At 55.2% G+C, this 27,452-nt stretch overlaps 1 protein-coding gene across 2 annotated transcripts in view; it reads right to left on the bottom strand.

Moving 5' to 3' along the window:
• Positions 1-27,452, bottom strand: part of KLHL29 (kelch like family member 29) — a 283,407-nt gene that overhangs the window by 180,137 nt on the left and 75,818 nt on the right. For both annotated transcript variants that reach the window (XM_008254789.4, XM_008254788.4), the window contains one exon: positions 20,199-20,306. Coding sequence is in view for 1 of the 2 variants with exons in the window: in XM_008254788.4 (XP_008253010.1) it covers positions 20,199-20,306 (108 nt within the window). In the remaining variant the exon portion in view is untranslated. The remainder of the gene's footprint in view (positions 1-20,198; positions 20,307-27,452) is intronic.

Below are 27,452 nucleotides of genomic sequence, written 5' to 3' on the forward strand. Positions count from 1 at the left end.
ACCCTCTAGGGTAGCTGGCGCCTCCCCACCGTGTAAGAGTAAGATGGGGTCGTGGAGGGAGAGAGGTGCCAAGACACTGACCTGTCCGCAGATGTATTCTCAATTTGAAGAGGACTTGGGATAACTGAGCAGAGAGCAGGTAGTTCCCTGTCCAATGACATTCTGGATTGCAATTCGGAGGCGGAATGGCACCAGGTGTACTCATTTCATTGTTGTGGCATTGAACTTACTGAGATGTTCCCCAAGTTCCTCTCACGACTTTCTTATTACACAAAATATTGCATGCCGTATCCAGGGATGTCAGATCTCTAGGGATGCAAAATCGAATTTCTAAGCTCAGTCTGGCTCTAGAAATTGCTGCCGTCCAACTGTCGCAGCGGATAAGCGGAAGTCCCCCTTCGGATGGGGCGTGCCCCTCGCTTGCCCTCCGAGACCGGGCAGGCAGGACCACTGGCCTGGGGTGGCGCCCTGGGCGCTGGCTGCAGTCCAGGGAGGAGAGGGACCTGGGGATTCAGCCGCAGCTCCAGGCTTTAGTTTGTAAGTAAAAACAAGCAGAGGGGGAAGAACAGCTGGTGTTGAGTCTGGTGCTAGGATTAGTCTGCAACGCTAATCACAAGAAGTGGAAAAAATTAGGAGGTCCTGCCTGCCAGGGAGGGTTTCCAGTAATGCGCGAGCGAGCTGCAGTGGCGGTAGGATTCGGCTCTCGCAGTGCCACTGAGGTAGGACCAGCAGCCACAAGCCAGGGCCCAGCCCCGGGTATCTCACCCCAGCCCTGGCCCTGACCGCCACAGGGCTGGTGAGGGTCTGGAGAGACACTGGGACCCCTGGGCAGAGGGGGCGGGAATGTGCCCCCTTAGATCTGTCTGCCACACCTAAGATGCTGAGCAGCTTACAGGTCCATGTGAGGTGCCATTCAGGACGCCCACGAAAACCCAGGGGGAAGCCAGATGGACACGCCCACAGCTGTCACGTGCCCAGTGCCTGGTATGCTGCTGATCTTGACCCGCCTCACCCCACGGCCTCCCTGCCACCTCCCTGCTGCCCATGGGGGCTAGCCGCCCCTCACGCCTTGTTTAATTCCCTTTCAAAATAAGTTTTCCTCCCGACAGTGGAACCAAGGCAGCAGGCAAGCCCCCCAGGGCTGGGGCTGGGGTGAGGAAGAAGGGAGAGAAGCCCAGGAGATGACACAGGTACCTCCTCTTCCCCAAACCAGGACACAGCAAGGCCAGTGTGAGACTCAGGACATGCCCTGGTGACAAGAGCATGTGGGAGGAAGACAGAAGGCCCAGGAAGGTGGCTGGGACCACAGGTGGAGGAGAAGAGTAGGTGGGAGGTCAGCAGGATCCTGATGTGAGTGGACGGGGCCTTCAGTGATCCCAGCTCCAGAGCCACAATGGGGGCCACTCGCGCCTCTGCCAGGCCACGGCGGGGGCCACTCATGCCACTACCAGGTGGCCTCCAGGTGGAAGCAAACCAGTCCCGGAACTCTTTGGAGAGGACTCCACAGTCTGCCCAAAAGGCCCTGCTTGCCCTGGGTCCTGCAGACGTGCCCAATGACACTGTGACAAAGCCGGCATTCAGGGCAGCCTAGGTTGGTGTCATTTCAACCTGGACCACGGGAGCCGAAGGGATGCTTGGCCCCGGGGCGTGCCTGCTCCTGGGACGCTGTTCTCCGGGCCGTGGGAAGCGTGTGAGAGCAGGAGCCGCTAGGGCAGGTGTTCCCAGAATCCTTCCCCGCCTAGCCCCGCCCCCAAGCCCTCATCTGGGTGTTGCTATTTGCTGCTACAAAACGTGGAGCTTTTCAAAAGACATTCAATTTCCTTTGTTGCTATTCAGTTGCCATAGTCAATTAAAATCTATCAATGCCCCGGAATAAATTTGTGCTAGGTGAAGAAAGAGCCTTAGTGCAATCTCTCGACATGATCTCTATTACCTTATGTTACTTTAATAGCTAGAGTAATAGTTTGTTATTAATGGAATTAAGCAATTTAGTACAAGCTTCCCAGAGGTCTTATAAGACAACTGTTATAATTTGTATTCTCAGATTTTCCATTGAGGAGATGCCATGTGTTTTACATTACTCGGCAATGTTTCGAGAGATAGCAGTAGTATATTTAATATCTGGCTTTGTTTAATGGTTCTAAACCTCTTTCAACGTAGCTAAGTACTGCTGGAATTTTGAGCAGTGCAAAAAGTCTACATTGTGCAAATCATCATCTCTCGAGTATTACTCCACCCAGTTTCAATTTGGACTCGCACGTTGCCATCTATCCACCCGAAAGGTTTGACCTGCCCAAATGTTCTAGCTTTCTCAACAAAACAACATTCTCTGTCCCGCTGGAGAATGGAAAAACAATGTACATGTTTCAAGTAACCATGCATATACACACAGGTACACACACACACATGTTCACATGCATGTACGCACACCTGGGCCTCTCACACCAATTTAGCATATCTAAATAGAGTCATATTTAATAAAAGACTTAAAAATGCTTTTTTGATGGTTGCAAACCCTGTTTTTAGAAGAAATAAATGTATTCACTGCATTATGAAACAGCTTGAGAAAACAAGATCTTACAATGTACACCATCTCTGTATTTAAATAGTTTCATTTCTATTCATGAGCTCCCTGATTAGATACATGGAAAATATCATCAGTAAAATATGAATAATTCTGACAAATTAATAGCCGATTTTTTTAAAATGAAAATATGTGTAAGCATCTCATTCTCATTAGATCAAGCTGCCACGGGGGTAGATGGAAATCGTGGCCCCGGCCCGGCACAAATCCCTCGTAAGCATCAAGCGGTGAAACCCAGTCCCCTGCACGGTGCCTCCTGGGAGCTGGGCTGGCGGGAAAGGGCAGCGCTGTTTGCAGGAAGGGGTTGGGGCGAACACTGCGCAGGCCCCGCGGGGGAGCGCTGACTTCGCGGCATTCTGGTGAAGGAGGGAGGACAGGACCTCGGAGAGGAGGGCGTCCACTCGCCTATTACAGCTTGGATTCGTTCCACTGCTGCAGCGAGGAGGGATGAAAGTGATTTGCCCAAGGTCACACTACCACCTCGGAGACAGGCAGGACGTGGGCTCAGAATCTAGCGCTGCTTCCGTAGCCTGCGTCAAAAAGAAATAAACCAACCTGGCACTTGAGTGCCTGCATCACTCCAGAGCCTGTGGGCCGGCACAGAGGACGAGGGACCCTCCCCATTAGCCATCTGTCTTTGAGGTGCTCAGGCCCTGCTGGGAGACAAAACAGCAAGGGGCCGCAGCATGGCAGGTGCAAAGGCTGAGGAATAGCATCCACTTCACCTGTCTTGCCTCTATGGCCCAGGGACCCTGAGCAGGCTCCCAGTGACCCTGATGCTGAACCTTGGTGGCGTCATCTGTAAAAAGGGAAAGATGGGACTGGTGCGGTGGTGTAGCAAGTAAAGCCGCTGCTTGCAATGTGGCATCCCATATGGGTGCCGGTTCAAGTCCCAGCTGCTCCTCTTCTGATCCAGCTCCCTGCTAATGCACCTGGGAGAGCAGTGGAGGATGGCCTGAGTACTAGGGTCCCTGCACCCACATGAAAGTCTTGGAAGAAGCTCCTGGCTCCTGTCTTTGGCCCAGCCCAGTCCTGTCTGTTGCAGCCATCTGGGGAGTGAACCAGTAGATGGAAGGACTCTCTTTCTCGCTCTCGCTCTGTACCTCTGCCTTTCAAATAAATAAAAAAAAAAATTAAAAAGGGGGGCAGGAATTCCCACTTGTCAGGATTACAAGAGGGCAGCATGGCACACCAAAGTGATGATTCCAGTTAGGGGTAGTGGGTTTCCCTGGGGACAGCCCATCCGCACCAGCTCATTTTGGAAGAGGACTATTGTGAGGCCTCCACGGAGGCCAGCAGGTGCGCAGGAGCAAGAAGGGCCTTGGGGGCAGCCAACCAGCTCCACATCCTTCCTTTCTTCAGGACATCATCTCTCCTCCTCCTGCTTCCCCGTCAGTCTTGAGCACTCAACCTTGCTACACATGGAGTCCCGGAGAAACTGTACAAGTCTTGATGCTGTCTTACTGTGGGCTACAGGGCCCAGCCCCACATGGAACCCACTCCAGTTCTCTCAGTTCCCTTAGACTTGCTCCACAGGAGAGAAATCTGACGACTTCAGCTAATTTCTTTTTTATTCTTTAACAAGGTGACAAGTACTCCAAGTTCGCCACTTCCTGTGTTTTTTTATTGATTTATTTTTTATTCTCATAAAGGCAAAGATACAGAGAGAGAGAGAGACAGACAGACAGACAGACATCTTCCATCCTCTGGTTCACTCCCTAAATGGCCACAATGCCTGGGGCTGGGTCAGGTGGAAGCCAGAAGCTCCATTTGGGTCCCTCATGTGGGTGCAGGGGCCCAAGCTCTTGGGCTGTCTTCCACTGCTTTCCCAGGCAATTAGCAGAGAGCTGGATAGGAAGAGGAGCAGCTGGGACCTGCTATACTACAATGTTGGCCCCTCCAGCTCATTTCTTAAAAGCAGGGCCCACGGCACTGTGGTGTAGCGGGTAAAGCCTCCACCTGCAGTGCCAGCATCCCATATGGGTGCCAGTTCGAGTCCTGGCTGCTCCACTTCATATCCAGCTTTCTTCTATGGCCTGGGAAAGCAGAAGATGGCCCAAGTCCTTGGGCCCCTGCATCGACATGAGAGACCTGGAAGAAGCTTCTGGCTCTTGGCTCCGGGCTTCGGAGCCACACAGCTAGGGAGTGAACCAGTGGATAGAAGACACCTAACTCTGCCTCTGCCTTTCTGTAACTCTGCCTTTCAAATAAATACATACATCTCAAAAAAATTAATAAAAAGGTCCCAGCAGTCCCTGGGGGCTGGCCAGCCAAGGGAAGGGTACCAGGGCACCTGTGTGTTCATCCCTACTGCAGTCAGCCAGAGGGGCGGGCCACCAGGCCTGCTGTCAAGTGGCAAGGGGGTGGAGGGTGCAAATGTTTTCAGAGGATGGGGTGGGCAAGATGGGGAGCCCCCAAAGGCTCTCAGAGGTTCATGTCCTCGCCTGTGCTCTAGGGGTGGACAGCCTGGCACAGGAGCAAGAGGAGGGAGCAGCAGTCCAGGCAGAGGGAATGGCAGGAGGGGGCACAGAGACATAGAGACCTGAGGGTGATCGTGGGTACAGGAGTCTGGCGGCAACCCACAGGGGCTGGGGGTCTGACAGTGTGATGCACATCCCAGCTTGCAGGACGAGTTGGAAGGGGGAAAAGTGGAGGCAGGTGGCCATCGGGTCCTTCAGGCTGGTCTTGGGGAGAGCCAGTGGGGCTGAAGGGGATACAAGAGGGAAAGGATGGTGAGGACACAGCTGAGAGCTAGGGTGTGGGGTGCAGAGGGACCGAGGAAGGCTGGAGGCACTGCCAGGTGTCTGACTTGGTGGATAGGCAGGTGTGCAGGAGGAGAGGTGGGCTGTAGGACAAGGGATGTGAAGTCCTATGGCACCTGAGGGCCATCCTGGTGGAGGGGCAGGTGGACCTGCTGAACACAGCCCCGGGGACAGATCCGGGAGTAGCCAGTCTGTACTAAGGGACAGGAGATCAATGGCCCCTGCGGGACTGGCAGAGAGTGATAAGGGATTCATACAGCCCGGACTGGGATGAAAGAGGCAGCTACCTGAGAGGAAGAGGATTAGGAGCTGGGCGGTTGGGCCGCTGGGTGGGGGGCCTTGCACGGGCAGGGAGCTAGAAGCACTGTGACTCATGAACCGATGGACCTTTCCCTCCTGTCTCAGTCATCTGAGGCCACCTAGGGCCCTGCTCTCTTTCCTGGAGGGCCCAGGCCTCCACTCTGCATTTCCCCCAAGCTGGAGCGAAGAGTGGCTAGAGAAACGCGTTCTGGCTGGGGGCCATGCTCAGTGAGGCCAGGCCCTCTGAGCTCCCAGCTGTAACAAGAGCCCAGCTCAGGGGCTGCCGGTGCCCAGACAGCCACCTCCCTGTGGTAGGGGGCATGGGACACCCATGGGGGAGGCTCTTAAGGGGTGCACAGAAAGAGGGCACCCTCTGGACCATTGGGATCTTCTGTCCTATTGGGGCAATGGGCTCCCACAGAGAAGTGGAAAGTTCTGGTGTTCCCAGAGCCAGGGAAGCAAGTTTCATGTTTGGCTACAGTGTGGAGAAGCAGGGAGCGTCAGGGCCAGGGTACCAGGCCCAGGGCTGCCCCACTCCCTCCAGAGGTCCTCTGGGAGCCCATGCATTTAACCAACCCCGGGGCGGGGGGGCTTCAACCAGCACTGTCATTGAACGACCACTGCTCTGTTTACTTCCACAAGCCCCAACTTCCCATAACTCCAAGTCAGAATCAATCATCTTTTATGGAAGATATTAATGGAAGTCCCATTATTTAAATTCAATCAATGTAGGGCTTCTTTTTTTTTTTCTCTCTCCATTGTATTGAAGCCAAGTAGGGTGGAGGGGGCTTTTGACGGAGTAATGGAAAAAGAAAAAAAAAGTCAAATGATCTCGCTCACATCTCAGTATTGGAGTTAGGTAACTGCATAGGAAAAAGGGATTCGGTTTCTCTCCATTTTTCCTATGGAGTAGGAAGGTTTTAATTTCACCAGCCTAGGGAAAATAAGAATTCTGCTCTTGCATTCGCTGCGCGCTGCCCGAGTGTTGTCAGGGCCACTCAGCGTCACTGCTGTTTAAACTGAGTCACGCAGCTGCTGCAATACGCAGCTCCCAATCAGGTGTTTTTTATTTTTTTTTTTTAAAACCACGAACTCAACTCTTCCAGGAACTGGCTTCAATGTCCGACAAAGCAGCTAATCTTTAGCAGAGACAAGTGGGGGTTATTTGTTCCCAGAAGCAAAAAGGCACAAAAACAAGACAGAAACCTAGCAGTCCAGTGGATCAAGGGGCTGGCAGAAGCCTCCAGAGACTAGAAGGGCAGTGCAAAAGGCCGTGGGAAAAAAAGAAAAAAACACCATGGAAAGATAAGCTTATTCTGGGGCAAAATAATTTGAAACCTACAGGTAATGTTTTATTACATGCATTTCCATGAACTTTTTGAAGATCCCTTATATGCACAGATTTTGACATTATTTGCACCAAAATCAACTTATCTTTTAATTCAACTTTCCCATAAACTTAAAAAATTAAAGAAAAAGAACTTTATTATTTGAGAGGCCGAGAGAGAGAGAGAATGTCTTCTGCTGTTCACTTCCCAAATGCCCACAATGGCTAGGATTGGGCTGGTCAGAGCCAGGAGCCAGGCACTGAATGCTGATCTCCTGTGTGGTGGCAGGACCACAATTATGTGAGCCATAGTTTGCTACCTGGCAGGGCCTGCATTAGCAGGAAGCTGGAGTCAGGTGCTGGAGCTGGGTGTCACACCCAGGCACGTGCATGCGGGATGCAGCTGGCCTCACAGGCACCCTAACCACTAGGCCAGATGCCTTGCACCCCACTGAGGAGCTCCCAGACATGCACCCTTGCCCAGGGCAGGCTACCTTCCAGTATCAATCGATACAAGAATGAATTGTGGAGTGCAGACCCCTGTGTCGCCGCTGGCTGACTCAGGCTGCAGAAAACACACTGAGGGTCCAGAGTGAGGGGAGCAGAACTCGCAGCACTGTGTCTTCAAACCTGAACTTGGGACCGGATATGGGACCAGGCCCTCTTCGTTTCTTCATCCCAGCTCCCGGGCCAGAGCCCACACCTGAACTTCCCACTGCGAGGTGCTGATCCCTTCACATGTCTGCCCCCCACTGCCCCCAGCATCAAGCCCATTCATGGTCAGGACCACAGACTACTGCTGAGCCTGCAGCAGGGGCCTGGCCACCCACACCCACACCCACACAGCTGCTCCCTGCCACAGAGCCTCAGCTCATGCATCCACGCGGGACGGATGCACCAGGGCAGGTTTCTGAGAGCGTGGTGGTGAGGGCTCAGCTGGCCGGCCGCGGCAGCTGGGGACTAGCCGTGCTCCACTTCCACTCCAAACAAAATACAGGAAAATGGGCTTAAATTGCAGCCAGGGAGATTTAGGTCAGATAGAAGCAAAGCCCGCAGGAGCCTCCGGAACCGGGACTCGGGGGCTGATGGAATTTCTTTCCCTGGAGATCTTGGGGAAGAGGCTTTAGTGTCAGGGACGATCCATCCCCAGGGCTTACTGTGGGAGGAGGAGGGGAGGAGGAGGAGGCCTGGCAGGCCGGCTGCCTCTGTGAGTGTGCCACCCACCCCCCAGCACCCCTCCCTGGGGACATGGGGATACACGTGTCAAGGAGCACTCTCTCTGGGGGTCTGTGTGTCACAGAAATGCCATGCTCTCTGCTGTGTGACGAAAGCCATTCTTGTATCCCTGGGGCTGGCCCTGCCCCCTGCCTAAATAACAGTTTTATTTCCTGTCAATCTATGCACAACCAGAACACCCAAAGTGCTGTGCTAATGTGCTGGAGCAGCCACCTGGAAGGGCGAGCAGCCCCCCGCCCCGCCTCCTGGGGTGGGAGGGAGGAAGTGTCCGGACAAGGGGTGAGACTCTGAACACAGACTGTGGGGTGTGCCCCCATCTTTCTGGAGAGAAGCAAGTGGTAGATGGTTTCATATCAGTCAGCACATTCACCAGGCGATTCCCATGGGAAGCCAAGGTCAGGGGCTGGCCAGGCCTGAAGGTAAACTTGTGGCCCACCTATAGCCCAGGTATGGAACTTTCTAGATGTGGTGTTAGGAGGTGATATCTCCTGCTCCATTTCCTGCTCCTACACTTGCTTTTCTCACTTCTACTTTTTTTTTTTAATTTGCTTTATTTTAGGGAGAGGGTAGATCTCTTTCATCTACTCATTCATAATCCAAGTGGTTGCAATAGCTAGGGCTTGGGCCAGGCTAAAGCTAGGAGGCGGAACTTCATCTGGCTCTCCCACAGGTCTCCCACACGGGTGGCAGAGACCCAGGCACTTGAGCCACCACCTGCTGCCTCCCAGGGTGCCCATCAATAGGAAGCATAATGGGAACTGCAGTAACTGGGGCTTGAACCAGGCACTCTGGTATGAGATACAGGCATCCGGAGCAGCGACTAAACCCTGTGCCAAACACCTGCATCTCTTACTCCTATTTCTTTTTTTTTTTTTTTTTTTTACAACATCTAGTTTTTAAAAAAGATTTATTTACTTGAAATCTGGAGTGATGGGGGGATGGAGGGGAGAGAGACAGAGAGACAGAGACAGACAGACAGAGAGAGAGAGATATCTTCTATCCACTGGTTCACTCCCCTAGTGGCTGCAGCAGCTGGGGGTGGGCCAGGCTGAAGCCAGGAGCCAAGAACTCCATCTTGGCCTCCTCTGTGGGTGGCAAGGGACCCAATACTTGGGCCATCATCTGCTGCTTCCCAGCTGTGTTAGCAGGAAGTTGGATCAAAAATGGAGTAGCTGAGAATAGCACACTTGGATATGCAATGCCGGTGGCAAAAGTGGCAGCTTAACCTGCTACACCACAACTTTGGCCCCTACGATGTCTTAATGCATCCTCTTAAGTCCCCCTGCAAGCCCTTCTGAACCCTGAAACATGAAAACAAACAGAACAGGAGGCTTCCTGCTTTTCTCTGCTGGGACCTGGACATGGGTCCTTTCCCACCCAGGCCTCCAAGGAGAGCAGGCTGGAGCCTCCCCTCCCTCAGTTGCAGGAGCCAGGTCAGTGGCCTTCCTTCTGGTAACCCCACAGTGGAGAACTGCAGCCAGTCCTGCCCCAACCCCGCCAGGCCCCATGGAAGAGGCTCTGAGGGTTCGCAGCATCTGTGAGCTGCAGCGGGATGGGGAGGCTGGTGCTGGCCAGGGAAGGCTGCCAGGGCGTCACTGCCTTCTCTGCCCTGCTGGTCTGCTCTACTCAGCCATACGCCCACAGCAGGTCAAGAGACCAGAGAGGCCTGGCAGGGGAACCTGTCCCTGTCTGGCAGCAAGGAGCTGGGGACCAGGGCAGGGGTCTGTGAGCAGAGAAGCCCACCCCTCGGTGAGGCAGTTCGGGTCAAGGGAGCTGTTCTGGAAGCCACAGGAGACCCAAGCCCCTGTGCTGCACCTGCCAGTGCTGACCACCCTGCAGGCTGTGGGGAGACGGGAGGTTCAAGGCTAACAGTCTCGCCCCAGGCTGCTGACCACAGTTATTGAGAAATGAGCACACACGGAGCCACTGTGGCTTCTTCTGCCACACAGTCTGGCCGCGGAGGTTTGTGTAACATTCCAGACGTGTGACAATTACAGGCCCGGCGTCCAGCGGTCCCACCCTGCTCTCTACTCAGGGCGCCTGTGGCTGCCAGGACTGCTGAACAGAGACCCGTCCTGATGCAGGCTCAGGAAGGCTGCTGCTGGCCTGGCTGCTCATCATGTCTGTTGTGCCCCTCACCAGGAGAAAAAAAAAATGGGGCCTCCTAGTGGTGAGGGCGGGATGCCTGTGGGGCCCCTCCAGCCTCAGGGCACTGGGCAGGTCTTCCAAATGGCCCTGCAGATCTCGTGCTGGCCCCTGGCCTTGCTGACAGCGTGATGGCATGGAAGCTCTCAGCAGGGCTAAGCCAGTCCTGCAGGCCAACCTGCAGCTGGCCCTCTTGTGTTTGGGCAAACAGCCCCTTCCCCAGGAGGCTGCTGCTGCCCGAGGGAGCAAGGCCGGAGCGCCACGACGTCAGCCCCGACAAGGAGGAACACAACGGCCCTATTAGCAGGTGGGCATCCATACATCCTGCAGGCCTGCCCTGCCACTGCCTCCCAGTGCCTTTGGTTTGGCCTCTAACCACCACCACCAAGCCTAAGCAGCCCACTAAGCACCTCACTCCCCAGCCAGGTGAGGCTGGGATCCAGGCTTCTGTGATGCACCTCCTGGGCAGGGTGGAGGGAGGCTAGAGGGGGACGCAGGTCTCTGGTAATAGCAGTCTTATGGGGGAGGCACAGTCGTATGGAGGGGTGAGAGGTTGGAGGTCACAGCAGACTGGGTGGGACACCTGGCCAAGGGTGATGGCTCCCATGTCGTGCTGCCCCCAGGCTTTCTGATGACCGGACCTTGGGTCAATCATTTAGACCTCAGTTTGCCTCCAGGTGAAGGGACAACAGCAGTGCCCATCCCCATGCAGTGCCCAGAGGACACAGAGGTGCATGCCAAGGGCTCGGCTCAGCCCCGGGCACCAGGCACCCCGCCCATGCTCAGTGCCCCAGCTGCAGAGGCCAAGCCTGCCCCCCCTCAGGGGAGGGCCATGGGCCTGGCCTGGGCAGGCTTCCCGAGCATGGCGGGGCTGACAAGTGAGGAGGGAGCTGCAGGGCCGTGGCCGCCCTGGCCCTCCCGAGCCTCCTTCTGCATGGATTATTGTTTATTGGCGGCTTATCCCATCTCTCGGGTTATGAATTATTTACCAGATAATGACTTCATAATCGTTAATGAGAGATGCCCCAAGGACATGCTGACATACCTCCTAAGCCACAGTGCTAATTGTGCCGAGTCCCCGAGTCCCCACATGGCTGCGACCAGTGCGTCACTGCCGGGGGCACACAGCCTGACCAGTCCTCGGGGGTCAGTCAGGAACCTAACCCTCTTGCGACACAGTGAAGGAACCTGAGATCCAACAAGGGGCAGGCACGGCCTTCGGGGTGTCAGGTGGAGGAGGCAGCCGTGGGTGGGCGGGATGAGCCCTGCGGCCATTCTCAGCCATTTGTCCCTGTCTGGGCTAAGGCTGCTGGATCACACCCCAGGAGGAGCCTGGCTCTTCTCAGGGCTGCAGAGGTCAATGACACACGGCTGTGACAGGTGCTAGGAGACACCCACCACAGAGGAGCAGAGCATTGGAACAGGAGCAGCCCCCGTGGACCCTGTGGGCAGAGAAGCATCACCTCCTGGGAGGAAAGTCCCTGGTGGCCGCAGGGTGCCTCAGTGGTGGGAGTGGGTGGCACCTTCCTTAGAAGCCCTGTGGTCCTGAAGAGTCTGTATCAGGCAGGACCCAGCTGAGGGCCCAGCCCTAGAGACTGAGAACAGTGAAGCCTTGAAAAGCCCACACTTCCTGCGCCGTTCTTGGGGCCCGAGCCCATTCATCATGCGTTCTTCCCCACCCCTGTGAGGTGTAAGCCCAACTTGCAGGTGGAGAAACTGAGGCACCTGCAAGTGCACAGCCAGAAAAGGGTGAGGCAGTGCGGTGGTGGCAACCGTGCTCCTGGCCCCAACCCTCTGCTGCTCGCTCTGAGTGCTTCCTGAACCAGTTGTCAGAAGCCACCAGGCCCCTTTGAGGACCTTTCTAAATGCGGCTCTAGTGTGAACTTGGGCAGTACGAGAGCCCGGGGCATATCAAAGCCTGGGCGCAGGGGCCTGGCTACTTGCAGGGCCGTGGTCCTCAGGCCTGGGCATGTGGTGTCCCCTGCAGTGGGCAGCCTTGGGAGGACCAGGCCAGTGCGCCCCTTCACTGCCCTGAGGCTGCCACTCTGCTCCAACAACAGGTTGGAGCTGCTTCTGATCATTCAGGGAGCCCAGGAGCATCTGACATTCTGGGGGAGAGACTCTGCCCGAGACATGGCCCCTGCCTGTAAGGTACTCCCAGTGGCCTCTCGAGCGGGCCCCTGGGGAGGAGGGAAGCATGGGGCTGGGTGGCCCAGCAGCACAGCCAGAGGCACTGGCACCCTCTCTGGCTGTTCAGCAGCTCCTTTTCAGAGCATGCGCCATGCTCAGCTCTGCAGGGCAAGGAGTGTGGCGGGCACGGGACGGCACAAGAACCATGCGGGAACCAGGAAGAACCAAGTGCTAAGTGGCTGCCGGGGAAGTCACAGTGTCAGGGTGGGGGTGGGGCAGGCGGGGAGGAGGTTCCCACGGGAGCTCTTTGCCAGGATGGATGGGAGCGGTGGAAGAGACTTGTCTGAGAGACCAGGGCTTGGTAGGACAAAGTGCTCCCAGGTGGGATGTAGGCACTTATAAATCAGGGAGGTGAGTCGGTCTGGATGGGAGTGGAGGCCACGTAGAAACCAGCTGACGTGGGGCACGCCGGCTCTCGCCGACTCACAAGGTCAGCAGGTGCAGCTCGGTGTGCACCTGCGCAAGACGGCACAGCACTCTGAAGGCGTTTTAGAAAGCTTGCACAATTGCTAAATAATTGCAGCGTTTATTCTGGGATGGAGAGAAGGACACCTGGACCACGTGCTAATGGGCGGGTGCAGCTCTCCGGATGATTGGCAGGGCCACCTCGTGCACATCCCCAAGCGCTGACCCCCGAGGGACCTGGGAAAAACCTCTCCGTTTTCCGACTTTCATTCCCCACGTTCCGCACCTGCCTGTGTACCTGGTAAAGGGGGGCCAGGTTAATTGTTACCTCCTGTGCTGTTACTAGGTTACTTTGTACAAGCAGAAATTCGCTTTTAATGATTTTTGTGTTGTTGCTACCTTACGTACCAGATGCTTTTATCTAAATGAGTTGCTACAAATCAAAGGAAGGGCCCGTGAGGGTTGCTAGGCTGCGTCTGTCTTCCACAAGTGAGCTCCAGCTTTGTGAGCGAGGTGCAGCCTCTCCCGCGCTCTCAGCATCCCGCTCAGTTACAAGTGAGAGGAAAAGCATGTATTAGCAGCCGAACGCGTGGCTTGGATGAGCGGACACGGGGGTGAGAGGAGCGGTCTTTAGCCTCCACTGGCTGTCCCTTTCGGTCTCTTGGACTGTGGTAGGTAGGAGGAAGGATAACCCCGACATGACTTTGTTTCTTCCTGGTGGGGGCTGGGGCCACATCAAGGCCAAGCAGGTGGACACTCAGCATCGGGGCTAAGCACATAACAGGTGCTCAGTGAACGGTCATGCAGGGCATGCTGGACCATGATGGACACTTGCTCAGAGCTTTTTAGGCTTTAACATAAGGAGTGGTAGTGGGCATGGGGCAAGAGTGGCCTCCGGCTTAGGAACCAGGAGATAAGGATCCTAGTTCCTGCTCTGCTTGGATTGGCCTTGGGCAAGACATCAGCCCTCTCTGGGCCTCAGACTGCTTCCTGGTGTAACATATGGCAACACTCATCTTCTTTGCCTGCCCTTGGGATCTCTATTATGATCAGTAGCGGGGACTGTGCAAACCCTTTGCAAACTAAAAGCACCAGAGGCCGTGCTGCAGAGCGGTGACGTTATGTCATAAGCCTTGGGTATTCCAGCAAGATTGGGTTGGGGCAGTGGCTGTCCAGAGCATGAAGCTGCCAAGGGGTGTGTCTTGGGATTGGGGGAGTAGAGTGGCACGGGCCTCGGCGGTGATGCCGGTCTCTGCCCAGTGTCCTGTGCCTTGTCAGCTGTGCCCCCCGCATCAGAGAGGGTGACTCTGGGAGGCTTAGCGTGATGTTGAGGGCCCCTCGCAGCCAGGACACAGCTACCTTTCCAGCCACCTGTCCCAATTCCGAGGCCTTTCCTTAGCATGTACGCTGCCATCTCTCCAGTGCTCTTGTTACCTTTAGCCCTTGCTGTCTCCATTGCCCAGAATGTTCCCTGCATGTGCATGTGTGTGTGTGCGCGCACACACACACACAGTTCAATTTCCAATCTTCTCCTCTTTTTTTTTTTTTTTTTTTTGACAGGTAGAGTTAGACAGTGAGAGAGAGAGAGACAGAGAGAAAGGTCTTCCTTTTCCGTTGGTTCACCCCCAAGTGGCTGCTACGGCCGGCGCGCAGCACCGATCCGAAGCCAGGAGCCAGGTGCTTCCTCCTGCTCTCCCACGCGGGTGCAGGGCCCAAGCACTTGGGCCATCCTCCACTGCACTCCCGGGCCACAGCAGAGAGCTTGCCTGGAAGAGGAACAACTGGGACAGAATCCGGCGCCCCAACCGGGACTAGAACCCGGTGTGCCGGCGCCGCAGGTGGAGGATTAGCCTAGTGAGCCGCGGCGCCGGCCCCCAATCTCTTCTTTATAACCTTGGTTTCCACCAAACTAAGCCAGCTGCTGAGTACTTCTGCGCCCTCCAATGTAAGCTCTGGGTCAGGGTTTTTCTCTCATAAGGTCACCGTATATCCTGTGTGGCATTGTCCAGGTGAGAGGAAACGTCTGTTGGGCAAACGAGTTGTTATTCCATAGCACTTTGTACGAGTTCCCCCTCGTCTTAGTCGTGAATCATTGTTAAGACCTTGTCTGGTCACTTGGCTGCCCACTGGGCTGGAAACTCCTTGTGGACAGAACTCGGGCCTGAGCTCTCTGGATCCCAGACCTAGAGCCCTGAACAATGTGGGTACCACTAAGCACTTGAAGGAATGCATGAGGCTGGAGCATCTTTTGCATCACCATGTGCTGGTGTTCAGCCTGCAGCCCGGTGGGGACGGGCAGGAGGGAGAGAAATGTATGATTGGAAGACAGAAGCATAGCTGTTCTGAGCAGCACTGGAGTATGAGTCAGTGAGGTCACCCAGGAAGGATGGAAGTCCACAGACTGAGGAGCATGGTCAGTCACACACGCATACAGGTGCCGTCCCTGGGCCACTCGCGGCCTCCTCGGTGTCTCTGTGCAAATTAGGAGGAGGTGCCCCTCCTTCTGAGTTTTCCAGCTCATGGCAAAGCTTGCTGAATTCTAAGCCAGGCACAAACTCAGAACTGTGGCAGCTGTGGCCACTGGGGCAGGTGCAAGGTAAGGGAGGAGGAAGCCTACTTGGGAAACCAAACTTGGCTTACAAAAAAACTATTTCCAGCCTGGGTGCCACGTGAGGTTCTGCAGCCAAAATGAACCACCAAATGGCCTCTACCTACCTGCCATTAGCTAAGTGGCACTGCCTGCATGCATGCTGGTCGTGAGTACCCTGCACCCAGGGCTGGGGCAAGGTCCATTGCTGGCCCTCCCCTGTCTCTTGATGACCATCTCTACCTGCTGTGGGCGTGTGGCTGAGTAGAGCAGACCAGCAGGGCAGAGAAGGCAGTGATGCCCTGGCAGCCTTCCCTGGCCAGCACCAGCCTCCCCATCCCGCTGCAGCTCACAGATGCTGCAAACCCTCAGAGCCTCTTCCATGGGGCCTGGCGGGGTTGGGGCAGAACTGGCCGCAGTTCCCCACTATGGGGTTACCAGAAGGAAGGCCACTGACCTGGCTCCTGCAACTGAGGGATGGGAGACTCCAGCCTGCTCTCCTTGGAGGCCTGGGTGGGAAAGGACCCATGCCCAGGTTCCAGCAGAGAAAAGCAGGAAGCCTCCTACTCTGTTTTCACCTTGCATCTGACTAAGACGATACATTAAGACATCATCAAAGGTAGGAGTGAGAAAAACCAGTGTTGGAGGACGGAATGTCACATGTATGAAACCACATCTAGAAAGTTCCATACGTGGGCTACAGAGAGGCCACAAATCCACCCCCAGGCTTGGCCGTGCTTTGACCTTCCCACCTGCCCTGGGAGTTTCCTAGGGACTTTTACAACAACACTGATGCCCCGGGCGTATGTCCCAGAGAGCCCGCTCCTCCACCATTGATCCGGGGATTTTCACATGCAGAGAATCCGCGTGGCGCCCACAAGCAGCTGCTCCATCACCGCACGTGTGTGGGTCTGGGGGCGACCAGCAGAGTGGCGTGGAGGATACACCTGCAGTGAAATCTGAGACCATTCTCCGAGGGTCCCCTGGTGAGGGAAACCCAGGGACAGGGCAGTCGTGAACTGCCACAGACTCCCCAGCATGGGGACATCACTGTGGCCTATAGGCAGCAGGTGCCCCAGCAGCTCAGAGGCCCAGGGAACAGCATTTTGGGGGGGTGGGTGTGAGATGACAGGGCTGTGTGAAACGGCCAGGCTGCCCAGCTTTCCAGGAGCTTGACCCAGGGGGCAGGTTTTAGAATGTCAGCAAGGACAGAAGAGTTACGTGGCTCAGGCCTATAGTTCTGCAAAACCTCCATGACTTTCGTCTCAGCTCCCATGGCATGACATGCGGAGCTCTGCATCAGCCCGGAGGGAGAGTCGGGGCCCAGCTGGCAGGTGGACTGTCAAAGCGCTCCAGGTGAGTGCAGTGTGCGCTGAGAGCTGAGCATGCCAGCTCAGGTGGCACCACCCCTTCCTCTTAACCTCTCTCTGCCCGTGACAGGTAAGCAGTTCGGGGCTACTCCCATTTCACAGTTGAGGAGACTGAGGCCCCGGGGTATTTGTAGCGTTTGCCAGAGTTCCCGACAGATCTGGGACCAGCAGCCAGAGGCCGGTCTCCGTTCCAGGGGCCTCCCCACCACGCCGCCTGTGAGGACTCCAGGATCTCGGAACAAGATGATGCCATCTAACCATGTGAGGTGCCCACATGCCGGGCCTGTGCGCCAGAGGGGGCTGAGCCCTGTCCCCAAGAGCCTGTGGTCCAGGAAGGAAGGCGAGAGGCCCAAGGCCAAGCAGGTGGAGACCCCCAGACAAGGGAGGAAGGGGAGGGCTGGGGCATTCCCTGCTGAGGGGCCCCTTTGCAGACAGCAACCAAGCAGCTTTGCTTTGGCCAGGCTGCATCCGTGACGCACATGGGACAGAGGCGCTGGAGCAGTGTGGCCTGGGGCAGCGGAGCCGTCTGAGAATCAAGCCCTGAGCAGGGCTGAAGCAGCAGCAGGGAGGGATGCTGGGTGGGTAGGGAAGCTCAAGGGGTTGGTGGCACAAATACCTCGCCCCAGGTGGGCAGTAACAGGGAGAGAGGCTCCAGTCTCCACCGACTAGGCCGCCTGGTGACTATGAGGCGGACAGGCAGGCTGGGGAGCAGCTGCAGGGCACCGGGTAGGGCCCTGCAAGCCCAGGAGATGCCTGGGCGGGGCCAAGGGCACAGCTAAGCTCCGGCACCTGGCCTTCGAGGGACCTGAGTGCCCAGATTCCAGGAAAGGCAGCAGCAGAGGACAAGGGGCCCGGTGCAGCACTGATGTATCTACCTGCAGTTCCATCCTGGGGTGGATGCCACAGCGGCCAAAAGGGCATGGACAGGGAAGCCGTGGGGGTGGTGGTGGGGAAGGCACCGATTTGGCTCTGGGGACGCTGGCAATGTCCTCCCAGCACACAGGCCAGGCAGGGGACATGCAGCCTAGATGGTAGTGCAGAGCCAGTCCCAGGGACAGAGGCAGGAAGGCTCCTCCAGGGCCCTCCCCAGGGCTCTGGAGACACCAGCGTGGGCCCAGCTTCCAGTGGTGTACGGACCAAGACCTCTGCTCACCTCCTCTCTGCCCTGCTGGGTACACGGTCACCGTGGTCACCGGGGCCATGGGGGACTGTGGGACCTTCCCGTCCTGTGCATGCATGATGCTGGAGGCTGGGGACCCAAAGCCCCATGAGAGACAGGGAAGGGGCAGAATACAGAATTAGGAGGCAGCCAGATGGCAGGGAAGACAGACATGTGTTCCCACAGGCTCCCTCCCCACTCTAAAGTCCTGCTTGTCCAGAACAGGGGTGAACAAGAGTCCCAGGGCCTCCATGTGTCAGCAGGAGGGGACAGAAAACCTCAGACTGAGGCCAGCATGTAAGGAGCCAAAGCTTTCTGCTGCAGCGTCTCTCTACCTGTGCTCCCACCACACTTGGTCTCTGGGACACCCAGGCACAACCAAGGGAAGCCAGCTTCCGTGACGGGCAGCCCCTGTGTCTTTCTTCAGACTCCTGCCCCTGCCTGGGCCTCTGCTAGGTTCCAGGAGTGCTCGGGGGACCAAACCCAGGGCTCACGGTTCTGATTTCAGTCTCCCAGTCTGCTCCTGGGTCCTGCTGGTCATGGTCACGGCACAAGCAGCGAGTCGGGGTAACCCACAGGGCACTGCACGTGGGCTGGGCCAGTGGTGCCAGCAGCCGTGGGCTGCAGCCCCCAGCTCTCGCAGTCAGGAGCCAGTCTTTCTCAGGCAGCCCTGCTGGGCTCTGGGTGGCCGTGGGCTGGACGCACATCGTGTGTGTATGTGGGGCTGGGATGTGGGGATCCAGTAACCAATCCAGCTCCACCTGGAGCCTCCTCCCATTTCCTGTAGACGATCGCAGCGATTGCAGCCTGGGATCCTGGAACCTCGGTGTCCAGTCTCTGTACCAGGGTTCTCTGTGTGCAGGGTTACCCCTAATCCCACTCTCTCTGAGTCCAAAGAGAAGCCTCTCTAAGCAGCAGAGAACCAGGCCACGGGAGAAAGCAGAGTGAAGCTGAAGTTGAGGCCGTTGTGCAGGGGGGAGGCCCTGCTGTGCGGTGCATGCAGCATTCCTGGGGCCACTACAGCCCCAGACCCTGCAGCGTGAGACTGCAAAGGTGGCCTTGAGCCGCAGGACACACAAGGCCGGGCCGGCTCAGCCTCCACTGCCCTGAACCCAGCTAGGCAACCTGCCTCCTTCCAGGCACAGACCCAGCCCCTTCGGCAGCCCCAGGCTCCCAGCCTCGGCACATTCCTGCCCTCCTGGTGGGCGTCAGAGAGATCCTGCAGACTCTCCTAAGACTCCTGCCCTTACAAGGAAGACTGCACTGCCCCACTCCCTCCTGGCTGCCTGAACCTGGTCAGAGAACCTGCAATCCAAACGCTAGGCCAGACATCTGTAAATTTACCCCAAGGAAATATGCAAGTGACTGCGCAGAGGTACACGTGCAAATGTGTCCGTTATTTGTAATCGCAAAATAAACCTTCAAAATACACTACAGGCCCACCACAGGGCAGTAAGTAAACTATACATATTCTTGTATCCAGAACAGCCCATAAAAATGACAGGGATTTCTATTTACTGGCACTAAAATGTGCCTTGACATTTCATGGGACCAAACAGTACAGACAGTAGGATCCTGTGTGTCCATGCGTGTGCGTGTATGTGCGTATGTGTGTATGTGTGTGTAAAAAGTCTGGAAAGACAGCAAAATGGTTAGCTCTGATTATCTAAATAATTTATATAATTTTAGATATGATCTTTTAAATCTTTTTGCCATAAATGAATACTATTTTCATGATATTTATAATACCTTTTCATAATAAAAAGTTAAATTAAAAGACTTATATTTGTTAAATAACAAAAGGGGAATTCTAGTTTTTGAGGTGCTTCCAGGATACCACCTGGCTGCTGGCCACCCTCAGATCTGGACCCCCAGGTGTCGGTAAACCAAGAGTCAGAACAATTCTCCCGGATTGACTGCAGAAGGATGACGCACGATGGCTCTGCTAAGCCTGGACACCAGTTGACCTCCAGCCTCACCTATTAGATTTCATCCATCCAGAAATCTCACCTATGGAAAGAGTGAGGGTCCCGGGCACATTCCCACTGCCCCCGAGAGTCAGATGAGAGGAGGCAGCCAGCTGTGCCCGGGTGCACAGCACTCGGTTTCCAGGTGAACCGAGCAGACACCTACCTTGCGCCGCCCGTCTCTGGCAAGCTCAGGATTGGTCCCCAGGATGCAGAAACCTCGATGGCCACCAACAGTCAGCCAAGCGCGAGCATCGCCGGGAAGCCAGACAGCCTAGAAAGAGAGGCGGAAAGAGTGGGTGGGGTTGCGGCTGGAGAAAAGGTCACATTTTTGCAACAAGATCCAGATGACAGCAAGCATCTAGAGGACTTCCCCTCCAAATGGATGTTGGGCTCTGCTTTGGGTCCCCCAGTGGCTGAGCTGTGCAGCAGGCGATCTCCCACAGGGCATACACAGATCGTGGCGAGAGCCAGCAGCAGGAACCCCCCAACAGCAGAGGCCAGGTTCCCTCCCACGTCCTGCCCCACAGAGCCCTGTTGCCCACTGCTGAGTCATTATCGGTGACTAAGAGCGAGAACAAAGGCACTCATTGTCTCCCACCCAAACACTCATGCGATGGGGGAACTGGGAAATTTGTCTCTAATGCTGCAAAGGACACAAACTCTAGAATTAAAAAATAAATCATTACTTCTCTTAGTCAACAGGCAAGAGGACCTGAGGAAGGGAAAGGATGGGAGAGAATTAAAGAAACAAAGTAGATTTACTACGTGGTGGAGAGACTATCTTGGGGACACAGCCCCTCACAGTCCCCTCTGTCCAATGCAACTCGCCAGAAAGCCGTTTTTGCGATGGCATATGACATTGTTCCTTGCAAAATCTCCTGGCTGTCAGAACCTGGGAATCAATATACATATTTTTAACTGAATATATCATTATCAATTGATTTTCCTTTTTCCTCTTAGCACTCGGAGTCCCGGAGAGCAGAGGGAAGCGTCGTGTGATAGGAAGGATTTGGACAGGTAAATGTGTTCTTGTAAACTAACTCCAGCTCTTGGGCAGCTCTCCGTGACAACTCCACGTGCCTTTCTCCCATCCTCTCGGCCCCAGCTTTTCCAACTGACAGGGATGGCCGGGAGCCACATCAAACAGCCATTTGAGAGCTGAAGGTGGCAAAAATATTATTTGTCCCCAAGATGGAGCGTTCCCTTCATGATTAAGAAATAACCTCTGTGGGGGAAGCAGAGGAAGCCAAGGGCACCACTGAATTCTGACACAGAAGGGGAGTGGTGAGAATACTTCCTCTACTAAGCCCAAGGGGACATCGATCACTTTGGCCACAAGGTATTGGCTGTGCTGGGGATAACAACCAGATCAATGTGTTTCGGGGAAAGGGCCTTGGCTGGGGACGTGGGTGAAGACAGGGCTAGGAGACCTCTAGTCAAAGCAGTTTGGGTTCTCAAGAATCTCATTCATTCGTTCATTCATTCACTCACTCACTCACTGAATGAATATGTATTGAATGCCTGCTGCATGTCAGACAGTGTCAGAGGCACTGGGGATTCATGTGTGGAAAAAACAGTCCCGGCCCCACGGAGCTGGTATCCTAGCTGGTAGACACCCCAGGGACAACAGGCCTGAGGATAACGTGATAGTCGTAGGTGCTGCTTTCAAAGAAGAAATAGAGCAGTGTGTGTGTATGGGTGGGGGAAGGTGCCGGTGGGCTTGGTGCAGTTCAAACAGGGCAGCAGGGCTGGCCTCAAGAGCGAAGGGCTCTGCACACACTTGAAGGAGGTGTGGGCATGTGGGGATCTGGGGCAGCAGAGCCCAGGCCGAGGGAAGAGCAAGGGATTTTGCGTCACTGTGGCTGGACGAGGGCGGTTCTAGAAGGAGATGAAGCCAGAAGGAGGAGAGCCCTAAGACCTCAGTGACCAGGCTTCAGAGAGGACTTACAATCTCTCGAGACAAAACTCTCAGAGGTCAATGCCAGGCTAAGCTGCTCCCTTTCTTCTCAACACAGATGGCTTAACCCTCTGCAGCTGGCTAACACCCACCTCTCAGGGGGCAGCCCGGCTGTGCCTGCCGAATTCAGCACAGGCCACAGAGCAGCTTGGAGGGACAGTGGTGAGAAGGCAGCACAGGGCTGTCTCCAAGCTGCTCGGATGACAAAGCCTTGTCCTTCCTACTCTGTGAGCCTCCAGAGGCCACTTCGAGGGGAGAAAATGGGAACAGTTTTGAGCAAAAAAGTGAATGGTGTTCACAGGGGAGTTCTAGGGGGATTTTTCCCTAATGTACTAATGCAAGGGCCCTCACTTGAGCTGCACCCCTCTAGGTTTGCTTCCCCACCCTATTCTGTGCCCTGGGAGGCTCCCCTGACATGTGTGGAGGGCATCACTCAAGCTCTGACTCGTGCTGGCTTCTGGGTAGATTCGGCCCAGGCAGGCATGAGCAGGAGGGCGGGGGTTGGCTGGGGGCAGGTGTTCCTCAGCTTCCCCTTCCTCCTGCCACGTCTCCATGGGCTGTGTCCCCCAAGTGAAGGTCATGGCGAGCGCTGGGCAAGAGGATGCCCCACATGGCTCTCTCTCTGGGATCCAGTAATAGCTCCCTCCCCTCTCTGTTGGGCTCACACCCCAGTGTTAGCCCTGGGTACCATGCCATTTTGGTTTCTTTACACTGTGCCTTTGCCTTGTTAAGCAGGCCTTTTATTTATCTCTCTCCCAATTGCACACGTGAACATGTCTAGTTCCTTTCAAGACTCCAACAGGGAGAGTTGAAGGCAGGGCTTTGGAATCAGACAGAGTTGCATTCTAATTCTAGAGTTGCCACTAAGATTTGTGACCCTTGCGAAGTTTTTATTTTGTTTTGTTTCGTTTTTTTAAATTCCTACGAATCCCTGTTTCCCATTCTTCAAACCAGAGAAGCTGGTGCACAGAGCCTCTCCTCACCAGCGCAGTCTGCACCACCTCCATGCTGCCGGCACGCGGAGTCCCAGGGCCAGGAGCCCCTGTTTCACAACATCCTTGCCCTTCCTGACCCTGAGGGGCTGCCTGCTGTTATCTGTTCACCTTCCGTTTTAGTCTACGTCCCGGCGACTTGGTCTATTTTTCCCCATTTGTCCTTTCTGGGTCTTTCTCCTCCCACCCAGCTGCCGCTCCTTGCAGTCAGCTCTGGGGATTCTTGGGAATGGACGTGATCTTGTATTTGAATCTCTGCTCCACAGCACTCATCGCATGGTGATGGATAACAGAGCCATGATCCATTCTCTCCTGTTCTGGGAGGCCATCCATGCAGCCAAAATACATTCAACTCCGATGAGACGCATGGCATTTAAAGTGGTTTTAAATGACTAGAAACCAATTTCTAGCAATCATTCTGTTCCCAAGTTAACATCATAAAACCTGAAGTTTCCATTGTGAAAACCTTGCCTGGGAAAAGGAAATGCAGGAATGAACCCAAGAAATCTCGGGGTGATGGGTGTGGTTTTTCACCTCTAGGCAAGATGCTGCTGCCGCCTCCCACTTGATTCGTGACCTCTCTGCTCTCAATATCCCTTTCCTGCCCATGAATTTCATCATCAAAGCACAGCTTACAGTCATTAAGAAAAACAAAACTGAAAAGCCAAAATATAGGGGATGCTCTATTTAAAAAAAATATAGTAGGTAATAGGTCACGACCTTGACCTTATTGAGGCACTTAAGAGATCCTGATTGACTTTGACAATGCATTAAGACCAATGAGAGAGTGAGACCCCCAAACAGGCTGTTGGGTGAAATGCTGGGAGATCTTCAGGATGAAACTCAAAGGAAAGGGTGAGATCCACTCTAAGTCTATAAGTGAAGACAGCACCTGACATGAGCCAAATGGATTGCTGAGAGGATTATAAACAAGGGCCTCTGGATTTTTTACTTCTCTATGAGAGATAGCAATTTTGTTTGGGGAGAAACTGCTGGAAGAGAGGAGAAACCAATTAGGGAGTCTCCAGTTTGGTGCAAGATCAGACAACAGCCCTGTCTGGGTCTTTAAGATTTACTTATTTGAGAGGCAGAGTTACACATACACACACACACACAGAAAGAGAGAGAGACAGACAGACAGAGAGGTTTTCCATCTGTTGGTTCACTCCCCAAATGGCTGCAACAGCCAGAACTGGACCAATCCGAAGCCAGGAACCAGGAGTTTTTTTTTTTTTTCTTCCAGATTTTCCATGTGGGTGCAAGGGCTGAAGGACTTGGGCCATTCTTTGCTGCTTTCCCAGGTGCATTAGCAGAGACCAAGAGTGGTAGTGGAGTAGCTGGGACTTGAACTGGTGTGCATATGAGATTCTGGCATCACAGGCAGAGGCTTAACCTACTACGCCACAGTGCCAGTCCCTGCCTGGGTCTTGACTGTGCTCTCCAGTTACAGTCCCAGCACCCAGTGGGTCAGCACCCATCGGTACACAGGGAAAGGAGTCTTTTTTCGGAGAAAGTAAAAACAAAGGAACTTGGGGCTGCAAAGCGGAAGGGGGAAACCAGCTCCAAGCCCACCCTCCTGTCAGCCCAGGTGCAGGATTTCCTGGCTGGAATGTCTGCTCCAAGCACATCCTGCAAGGACAAGGCTCATTCCTGCTCCCCCTTCTTCAAAGAAGTCAAAAAACCAAGGCATCCATTCACAATGTCAAGCATGGGCTCACCAAAGCCGGCAGGCATCTAGCCAACACAAAAGTAAGTGCTCTCAGAAGGTTTATCCATCAGGTACCCGACAGCTCCCGGGCCCAGGGGTCCGGAAGGCACTGCTTTTAAAAGGAAGAAGGAAGAGGAAAGATGGAGCTGGCGAGCTGGCCCAGGGGTCTACCCAGCACGCGGCAGGTTGCTGCCCTGCACCGGGGAACCAGGATTGGCCCTGCTGAGACCCAGGACTCGCTCTCAGGTTTCAGGAAGGCCCTGCCTGGCAAGTGTTGTCCTGGGCAGGCACGAGGACCTGTCAGAGGATGACAGTGGCTACAGAGCCCACGATGCCAGATGGAGAGAGAATCACACTTCACCAAGCTCCAAGGCTACAAGGCCCAGCCCATCTGTGTCCTCCTTTACCTCTTCTAACAGACTCATGACCTGATTGCTTTCCTCATGCCCACTTTACAGATGGGGAGACAGAGGCTGGACAGAGTTGTCTGAAGTTACACAGCCGGTCCACGAGGGAGGCACAGCAGGGTCTGCAGATTCTACGCTCCGCCCTGTGCTCTGGACTCTCAGCCACCCCTCACTTCTGGGGCCCCCATGAGCAGTGCAGATAGAGCGCCCTTGTGTCTGCTCTGCCATCACCACCCTCGGATTGAATAAAGGCACAGGTGTTAGCCATAGCTCTCATTCCAATCAGTCCCTGGGGAGCCCAGCTGTCCCGCCCCCACCTTCTCAGCAGCCTCCAGATGTCCCGGAGGGGTCAGGACACCAAGTCACCCCCTTTCCTTGCACAGAAGCCCCCACCCCTCTGTTCACAGGAAGGCAACTCACCTGCTTGCTCCACTACTATTAGCTCAGCGTTTTTCAACCTCTCTTTCTTTCATTATTCCCCCCATACCTCCCCCCCCACAAAAGAAAAACCAAATTCAATCACACTTAAATCCCTCTAACAAGAGAAATTAAATTCTAAGGAGTACGACTTTGTCGGAGAGCTTTGGAGGGCACCAACCACTCGAACAGGAGCTTCACGCCCTCCCTCCCTCCCAACCCTGGGAACCTATTTCCACCCCTAGGGGTGACCCCCACCCCATGGAGACTGCTGTACTAATTGACTTTCCTCCCAATCTGCTACTTCTAGACCCTTCTCTCAGACACTGCCACTTGTACCCATCGATAAAACCCAATTCCTCCTCCTCCTACACCCCCCTGACCACACACACACTTACACACACACAGCAACGTTCAGAGAACGAGGCAGACGGATCCATTCTAATGTCTGCTACCGATGCCTCGGGCTAGGCCTCTGCATCTCTCACCTTGCTAGGGACTAAACGGTGCATCCCCAACCCCAATCCCTGTGTCAAAGCTCTCAGTCCCACTGTGGCTGCATTTGGAGATTTACGGGCACATTGAGGTCAAGTGGGGCTACAGGGATCCAACGTGGTGATAGAACGGGCCTCCTTGTCAAGGAGCACGAGCACTGGAGAGCCGGAGGGAGGACCTGGAGGGAAGGCATCGGCTGTGGCAGGGACAGCCCGCACCACCATCTGACCACGCTGCGCTTGCCCAGTGGAATGGGAGAGAATCGCTTTCCATTGTTGCAGCCACGGGGCTGTGGGGCTTCGTGACAGCAGCCCGAGCTGCCACACTTGTCCTGTGTCACAGCAACAGTTTCCTAAGGAAGCGCTCACACCCTGGGGCAGCCCGGCGGCCACAGGAGGGGTGATGCCAAGTCCCAGAGCAGGGCACAGCGCTCCCCAGAGCAGAAGCACCCATGGCCCCTGGAGCATCCAGGCGAGTCGGGCTCCTCCGGTGGCCACCCCCAGACACTCCCAGACCCTCTCTGCTTCTGGAACCACCTCCACCTGGCTGCTTCCTGGCCCCATGGACGATTTCCTGCCTTCTCTGGTACAGAGGCTGCAGACAGACCTGGAGAGACTGTCAGGCTAGGGCGTGATGTCACCCCCGGGGCCTTCCAGGGGGCCAGCCTAGCAGCACAGGGCTCCTCCCCCATCCCCTGCTGGTCTGGGCTGAGGAGCATGGGAGACCAGAACGGGGTGCACGGAGCCCGACTGCACCCTCAGCTGCACCGTGCTGGGACTCTGCCAGGAACCCAGACTGAGACAGTTCAGAAAGACCCCTGGCAAGTCAGCCCCGCCCCCCACCTCCACAGCAGACCCTACAGCTGTCAAATGAAGGATTCTCCACGCAACACCACCACGTGGCCCCTCTCTCCACTGGCAGCGCCTGCAGGTTGGAGTGTCACTGGGTCCATACTGGGGACCACCCTCACGTTTTCTGAAGGCTGCAAGAGGCAGGGAGGGCAAGGGGCTCCAGCCTGTAGTAGGTGTTCAGTAAAGCTCAGCTCGAAGGAGGAGAATGCCTGCACGACTCCACTCATTTTCCACGTTTTTCTCTGAACATCTGGAAGATGCTCACATCATAGCTTTGTGATCAGAATACAAACCAGTTTAAAAAAAAAAAATCAGACACTGCTTCCAGATTTCCGTCTTAGAAACGGGCCTGCATCCTCCCTTTAAATTGCAATAATTCCCTCCCAGATGTTGTCTCTCCTTCAGACTCATAAATTGAAGCCGTTCATGAAGACGCTGCTGTTTGCCGGGAGCTGCGGGCTGTCTGGAGTGCCTCTCCATCTCCTCTCCCTCGTTAGACGGCCACGTGGGCTGGGAGAGGCGGGCCGGGCAACGATGTCGCTGATTCACGGGCAGGCCAGCTGCCGGCTCTACTGAGCTGGAGTGGGCAG

The sequence above is a fragment of the Oryctolagus cuniculus genome, chromosome 2 (assembly GCF_964237555.1).
Source record: "Oryctolagus cuniculus chromosome 2, mOryCun1.1, whole genome shotgun sequence".
NCBI lineage: Eukaryota > Metazoa > Chordata > Mammalia > Lagomorpha > Leporidae > Oryctolagus > Oryctolagus cuniculus.